At 33.7% G+C, this 8,533-nt stretch overlaps 1 protein-coding gene across 1 annotated transcript in view; it reads right to left on the bottom strand.

Annotated features, from left to right (window-relative positions):
* Positions 1 to 1,598: 1,598 nt before the first annotated feature.
* The window catches only part of MED13 (mediator complex subunit 13), a 115,013-nt gene continuing 108,078 nt past the window's right edge, over positions 1,599 to 8,533 (bottom strand). Inside the window, exons 29-30 of the mRNA XM_062216061.1 lie at positions 6,957 to 7,057; positions 1,599 to 6,641 (exon numbers count right to left, since the gene is read on the bottom strand). Of these exons, the coding sequence (XP_062072045.1) occupies positions 6,509 to 6,641; positions 6,957 to 7,057 (234 nt within the window). The 3' untranslated portion in view covers positions 1,599 to 6,508. The remainder of the gene's footprint in view (positions 6,642 to 6,956; positions 7,058 to 8,533) is intronic.

The following is an 8,533-nucleotide window of genomic DNA, read 5'->3' as shown; positions in this document are numbered from 1 at the left end:
GAAGGTTAAGCCGCCACCTGTGGTGCCTGATTGCTAGTTCCAGTTTGAGTCTCAGCTGCTCCACTTCCAATCCAGCTCCCTACCAATGAGCCTAGGAAGGGAGCAGCAGATGACCCAAGTACCTAGGTCCCTGCCACCAACATGGGAGATGTGGAGTTCTAGGCTACTGGATTGTTGTGGCCATTTGAGGACTGAACAAGTAGATGGAAGATTTCTATGTTACTCTGCCTTTCAAATTTGCCCCAAGGGGCCTACAATAGCCAAGGTACAGCCAGGCAGAAATCAGAAGACAGAAACTCCATCTACATATGCATGGCAGGGACTAAAGCACTACTGCCTGCTGCTTTCCCAGGGTATGCAAAAGCAAAAAGCTGGATCTGAACCAGAGGATTCAATCTCAGGCACTCCAATATGAATGCAGGCAGCCCTAACAGTGGTTTAATGCACTAAGCCACAGCACTTAACCCAACACAGGTGACTTAACCAGCATCTCAACTACCAGGCCAGATGCTTGCCCCGAAATGAATATACTTGATATTCAATACACAAGACTTGTAGTTACTGCTGGTTTTAATGATAAATACAGACTTGCTCAGAACAAAAAAAAAAAAAAAAAAAAAAAAAAAAAAAAAAAAAAAGAATGACAAACCAAATCTTAAGCTCAGGCATCCTGAAACAAAGTCTGGAAGGTACTGTGTGGTATTGGGGTTGATTAAACTTAGCATTCACTAGGGTTTTTTTTCCTCTGGTATAATGCAGCAAAATAAGCATCTACTTTTTCTTTCAGAACAGATCAACTTTGACAGTTCTTTGTTGGGTCAATCTTGTGGATAAAAAGCTCAAAAAATATCAGTTACTAACAATCTCAAACAGAATTTCTGGTTATAATTATATGACCCTGAGAGAGTTTAGTCCAGCATTGGAATCTCCTACAGCAGCCACAGGATGGAAGAATAATACATGGCTCAGGCATACATTCAAGATGGTTAAATTTATCTTTCACCATAACCCAAAAACATAATTCTCTTTCTTCTTTTGTTTTTGTTTCAGTGTACTAGTCAAATATATCCCTCCATTTTCGAGTTCTTGGTGGGTGAGGGAACATATGGAAGAAACCTGACTTACCTGAATTAGCTGTTAACAGCAAAACTCCCTTAATACCCTGTTAGGCAAAGCTTGGATATTTTCATTTAATATACTTAAGCAATTATAGTTGTCACTAAATGTCCAGTCTCCCCTGGAAACTAGTATTTCAAAGTTAACTTTCTTCAAATGGTTTGGATAGGGCTCAAAATGTTACTTCTAACATTATGAATTCTCTGCCTCTGCATCTCCCAAATATCTACATTGACTAATTTATGCCCCAAGCACTTTTTAGTGATTCTTATTTTAACGATTCTGTCTCAGGAAACTTTTGATAACAGAAAACAAACTATTAAAATATGTTGTAATTTGGATTCTAGAAATGCAGTAGACATATTTATACCTAGAATAAACTAGTAGTATTTAATTAACAAATACATACATTTATGCACATAAATATTGATATCAAGAGGCCAAGATTATTTCAATAAGTAATTTATTATTTACTTCTAGAACATTTCAAAGTGCTCACCAAATTTCATATACTTTTGCCTTTAAGTGTATAGTTCTTCGCTTTAAAAAAAATTCACATGGAGAACTCTGGCAGGTAATTTGCAGAACATTCTTATGGGAGGGACCGACTAACATTGCAGGCTTTCAAAGTCTTAAATTTTGCCAAGGTAGAGCACATGGGTCACAATGTAAAAACTCTATTTGCTTAAAGTAGGGAACACATCTATTCTAACTAAGCAGCTTGAATTCTTAACAAGTATAAATACCTTATACACAGTACAAACAAGTATGTGACTTAAACTATGAAAGAAAAAAACTTCATTTCCTTCAGTAAATGACTCAAAAGAATTTTCAAATAGTTTTCAATGTTGAAAACTACAAATAGAAAAGAAAGCATGTGTGCAGTTGTGCAAAAAGTGATTAACTCCTTTTATAAAAAGTTTCATTTGCATAGTTATTTTTAGTCATACACAGACTACAGCAAAAAAGGTGGAAACAAATCAGAGGTAATATAAACCATGAGACAGAACATAGTTTAAGATAGGCAGTTCAACAACATACACCTCCCTTCAATGGTTCACTTCAAACACAGCGTGCTGGCAGAATCTATTTCAAAATAACCACAATAATTTTAGAGTATGTCTTTCCTCAGCCTAAGTATGAACAAAAATATTACAGGTGGCTATTTCCAGAACATGGGCAGAGCTATTTTTAATGATTAATCATATTTAAAAATTTTTTCTTGGGCTTCAAACACATTCATGCAATCAAATAAAAATAAAAATAGGGTAGAGCTAAGCTTTATTTGAAGGCAGCTTGTTTGGACTAGAACATTATTACTAAATAGATCAGCCTAAGAGAAATTGGTATGTGCATACATATGTGGAATCATCCTACATATTGTACATTGATAGTTAAAATTTTTTAAAAATAAAATGCTCAGAGAAATTAAAAGTCCATTGATTAGTTTCTAGGTTGCCTTTGGCACAATAATACTGCTACAAGTTTTTGCAAATTTAAGATGGAAGTGTTTTCAACAGAATGAGACACCACAATGAAGGCTTCATGAATAATTTATTCCATTTGAAGTTTTGTTTTTTGTTTTTTTTTAAAAAGTATAAACCTTTTCATTTTCCTCAATCACAATTTGTACAACTCAGTGTTATGGCATTCGGCAGCAATAGTGTTTGTTCCTTATTCTTTGTCACGTTAAAAAGAAAAGCAATTGGACCATAGTAATGTCACTGCTAAACAACAACTTTAAAACGCCCCTTCATAAAGTGACCAAGCTGTTTTGAGAGGGTTGATGCTGACATGTCCAGTAATGATGTTACAATTTTTAGTTTAAATTCAGTAACTTTAAGGTCCACAAATCCAGTTTACGCTGAAAACTAAAACTATTTTAAAACTCCATGAATACATCAACCTGAGGAGTATTTTAGGTCCCAAATCCAGTTTTCAAATTTATACTCCACAAAAAAGAAAATACACATATAAAAATTTAAACCACAGTTCTGGGCCCATTAAAACACTAAGAAAAACCAAAAGATTATGATTACCAGCTGATTTGGGGGGGAGGGGAAGAGGGATAAAAATGTTAAAAAAGTTTTTCCTTAATTTAGACAAACTAAAATCTTAAGAGGAAACCCAGACCAAAATATCACTCATGCAACATTAAATATATTAATAGACTGATATGCAATGTCATAGTGGAGAAGTAGCAAATTATATGATGCAAAAGCATTTAAAAACTTCCTTTTAATCTATTCAATTGGAACATTTTAAATAATGCGACATAGTATTTTGATATTACAGTATTAACATAGTGCTTGATTAAAGATCTGCAAATCTGTGTAGTAACACATTAAGTTAAAAAATTACCTCAGAAGGTAAATATGAAGACGAAAGGAGATTATTTTAATACAGTAATCTGTGCCATACTGACAATTGAGTACGAATACAGCTGAGGATAGTTGACTAAGTAGTAAGAGCTTAATTTTAGTGGTTTAAGAAAAGTTTAGAAATATTTAAAAATTACGCCTACTTTAAAATTTAAGGATTACATATAAGTACACTTGGTGGCCTTCTGGCCAAACAATAAGGTGTACAGAAATTTATTCATACAGTGTTAATTCACAGTCCTGATAACTGAATGGCTTGCATAAGAAAGGTATGGCTAGATGTTTCTCACTGGCTGGAAGCAGACATTATAATCTGTTTTAAATGCCAAAATACTGAACTTCCACCCTGCTTTGTAATGGATAACTGCACAAAAACAGACATTAGCACTGTAAGGAAGAAGTCAAGGTGTTGGTAATGCACTGGTATAAAGTAATAGTATTTTGCCTACCTATGTAATAAAACAGAACTACCCACACTTGTCTGTGACAATGCATTAGGAAGTCAGAACCATCATCCTGCACAAAAGGCTTAATTTCCTTTTTTCCCCCTAAGTCAACTGACCTTTTCTAAAGGCTACTTAATAACTGTCCATTTGAGTGTGAACAGATAAATGAAGGGAAGGAAAAAAAATCTTTTCAGCAAATCCTGTATATTTGGGAACTATTCCCTGATTCTCAGATAAAAAGTAGTTGTAGACTGGGTTCCCTCCTTATGGCTCTATATAAAAGAAACTGTCAGGGAGTGATTTTTAACAATCTAGTTTCAGACTGAGGTGTGGTTACCCTAAGTTAGTGATTTTAAGCAACTGAGAATGTAGTTTTTATTTTTTATGGTCAAGAGTGAGCTACATATATAAAAAAGAATATTCTTTTATAGAAATTCCAAATAAGCATTTTATTCCCTCAAAAGTCAGACAAGCTTTTGTTTTTTTTAAAAAAAGTACATAACCAAACATGCCAACATAACCTGTGGTGTGTTAGCATAATTTCAAAATAAATGAAGAGATGTGACCTTTAGATTTAATATCAAAATACATTGACCGTAGGGATTGTATTATAATTTTGAAGAAATGATTGAAAATCTTTGTCGTCAATTGTGTTTTCTTTATAGAAAAGACACTTGCTAATGTTTTTATATACACAATTTAAAGAAGTCATACTGTTCATAAGAAAGTGATCTTGACGCTAAGCACAGAGTATTTACAAAACAAGTTCCAGTAAAAAAAAAAAAATTAAGAGTTTTGTAAATACAATTGATCTTGTCTTTGTAGATAATTAATGAACATACAAACAGGAATTTTGCTAGACTGCTTCCAGAAAAGACAGGTAGACTTGGCGACTGTGAATTCAAGTCAGCAATGCAAGTAGGAGGCTAACTTGGGCTCTCTGGTGAGCAGCACTGTAGAAAGGATTCTTCAAGGGGGGAAAGCCTGTGTAAAAGCAGTTACCTTGGCATGTGCAAACAAGAAAGGGGGTAAAGTTGTATTGAAGGAAGGGGAGAATTAAAGTCCCTAAAATTCAAGTCCCTTCTTTAGGGAGGTGAGAACCTCCTTGGCATCTGCCCTATCTTAATCTGAGCTGTGTTAAAGGAAAGTACAGACTCTGGTGTTTGGGACTGCCATCTCCAAACCAAGAAAATTAAATAAATAAAAAAAGCAAAGGGAAACAGATTAAGTTTAGAAAATGGTTCTTTCACTAGTGGAATAGAGTCTGAATACCAGAATTCACTGAGAATCTATTTACACCACAGTTTGATTGCACACACACACCCATACATATGCACACTCTCACACACATTCCCAATCTTTAATTTAATTTAAAAAAAAAAAAAAAAAGTCAAACGATCAAGAGTGACTGCTCTTAAAATAATTTGTAAAATGCCTAGAGCTGGGCTAAATTTCAACCTTGTAGCAGATCCTGAAGATAAATTTCATATAATTAATAATATCCCCATGCCTAAATGTGCCACTGTTAAAACTGAAAAAACTTTAAGCATTTAACATTAAACACCAAAATTAGTTTAAGCATTCAGTAGCAAATGTTTTTCTTGTAAAACTAAGTTTCTTTCACTGGAAATGGCCTGAAATATTAGTCATAGCCCTAAACCATAGTACAAAATATAACTGAAGAATTTTCATTTTATTCTAAGTTAAACCACCTAACAATATCACTTGTATATTGCCATCATGTTACTCTGTAAAGATGTGATATATAAAATGCTGTAAGACCCGGTACCTTTTCAATTTATAAACACAGTGAACTTCATTACTGTACATGTACTCTGCAACTACAGCTTAGCTGTAAATCCGCCACACACAATGGTATGGACATTATTCTCCCTCTATCCCCATTAAACTGTACATTGAGACAATACAAATTTACTGTCCCACCCCCCCTTACAAAAAAATAATACTCTAAAAGCAACCCTACTGCAACTTTTTAATTAAGACGATTACATATATTTTAGACCAATTGCTTTAAAGCAAGAAGGCAGTATAAACCTTCTAGGAAAATTTTTATAAAAGAGGTTAAGAAATATAAGACAATTTATACATTTAAAAACTTACAATAAATAAGAGATGCAGGCATTTTTGAATACTAGATACTATAATCCAATACAAGAACATCTTGATGTTCTAAAGCCATATGTTGAAATTCATTGTTCCTCATGTTTCCTCTCCATGCTTTTAATATTCATTTTACATGACTGGGTACTATGGCTCATTACTCTTCACAAATACTGTGACTGGAAAAAAAAGGTTAATTTTTGCTACAAAATGTTATAATACGTTTTGTATGATCAGTCATCATCCTAAAGAGTTCAGTATAGTCGATGAAAAACAGCAGGGTTATAGCTGCCCCCCTCCCCAAGTCAAAACAATATTTGTTGAAGTAATAAGAATTAGACCCCATCACAAATGACTTTCACTGAGAAGATAATTTTAACTTAATCCTGCAGCGAAATATCCTTTTTCCTTGTTCTTCTCTTGCACAGTTCTGTCAAATGAAGATCACAGCATATTCATGATAAAGTTATATAACTGATTCAGCACCACAAAATGAATTGGGAGACATGAGCGTCTGTCCTGGATTGCAGGGTCACAGGTTAGCCAGGAGAGTGCATTGTACTGTTCCAAAACAAACCTGAAAAGCAAATAAACGATATAAGTCTTGTATTTATTTCCAATATAGATTTTGGAAGCAGTTTTCAATTATGGCATCCAAGACTCAAAGTCACCTTAAAAAAAGCGTTAAAGGTATGAAAGAGTCCTTGAGGGAAAAGATAATTTTCATAAAATTTATTCTGAAAAGTAAATTACTCATGTTAGAAAAACAATAATTCTGAATGACACAACTGAAAACTGTAAATTCTTTGCAAAACTGAGAAAAAAATAAGGATCGACATTGTGTTCTTTTTACAGTTGCAACCAAGAACCCTTAATGATAAAAGTGCTGTACCTGAGGACATCTGAAGTCTGATTTGAGTCAAGTGGGTGGGAGTGTTTACTGTGAAGCAGCTCGTCAGATTGCACTGAAGGCACGTGGAGGTGCAAAGAGGCCTAAAAAGTTAACAGATAAACAGTTGACCATAGGGGGGAAAAAAAAATCTAGTTTCACCTTATTTTTCCAATGTGTCTTCTTTAATGAAATACACTTTAGTCCTATGTTATGAATGATACACTATATCATACAAATACTATACAAATAACTAATTCATTACAGAATAGATTTTTAAGAATTTTTAAACTTACATCGAATCATCCTACATTTTCTTTAGCTTAACTGTTTTTGAGATCACATAATAACTGCCCGAAAACATTTCCCATTATTTTCAAAGTTTAATTTGTCTAGATATATGAAGTGTATGTTTGAGGATGCAATAAAGTGATAAACTGGAATACGGTCTCGGAACACAGACAATGCAGACTCCAGCACTAAAATGATAGCAGGAATACTGCTTTACTTACACAACTTTAAACCTTCAACACAGCTTTGGCTGAACTGTGAGCACTCGTAAGTAATATAGTGCACAGAATCCTTCTTTGCCGGGCTTTATAACAGAGGCTTAGTAATGCCTAACACACCCATTTACATATGGCAATGAAGAGTAAGAGGAAGGAAGGTGCTACTACTCTTTGCATTTCACCTAAATAAGGTAAAACATTTAGTTAATAAGTCAATGTATCAAAGTGTTAAAAAGACAAAATGGTGGTGTTCACTGCAGAAACTCTTGTTAGATCTCACTCTGCACTGCAAGAAACACTATTTTACATTTAGCTGCTGTCAATATGCAACTCTTAACATATATTTATTTATACATATATAAATTATTGTGTCATATATTCAGGAATATAACCAGAGAAATTTATGTGTCAAATGTCTGTAAATTCTTGATTTATGAGTTAAAACAAAAGTCTTACATGGGAGATCACTATAAAGTAAATGAATATAATTAGAATCAAAGCTTTAATTTCTATGATAAGGATGATTAATTTTCTGGGTAACAATCCAGTATTTTTCCAAGCACAAAGAAACATACCAAGTGGCTTTATTGCTTACAGTATAGAACTAAAATGGGATGCATGGAAAAAAAGATGAACAAAAAGCATGGTTATTTATGCCTTACCTGATGATTCTGAACCAGATGTCCTAATCTTGTTACACTGTATCTGAGAGGTGAATGCCCACTTTACACTATCCTTTCTGCAAATAAATATTGAGTAGAAAAAAATCTGGATAGTCCCTTGAGCTTTTTGTAAAGTAGGTTTCCTTAAAAATGTGTAATGAAACACTAAGGTCATGAGCTATTAATAGGTGTTATACAATCCTTTTCTTTTGTATTAAAATAAGTTTGGGAAATTATAAGTGAAGTTATTTACTAATATTTTATAGAGCCTTTAGTGCACACACATGATTGTCATTACAAGAGGGCTGACAGCATGTATGAAATTTCCTAAAGGACAAAAGAACTCTTTGTTCAGTGGAGACTCCAAGGACTACTACCATTCTACAGAAAACTCCTTGGGAATATGTCC

The sequence above is a fragment of the Lepus europaeus genome, chromosome 18, assembly GCF_033115175.1.
Source record: "Lepus europaeus isolate LE1 chromosome 18, mLepTim1.pri, whole genome shotgun sequence".
In the NCBI taxonomy this organism is placed as follows: Eukaryota; Metazoa; Chordata; class Mammalia; order Lagomorpha; family Leporidae; genus Lepus; species Lepus europaeus.
This window is presented reverse-complemented; position numbering and strand designations above follow the sequence as displayed.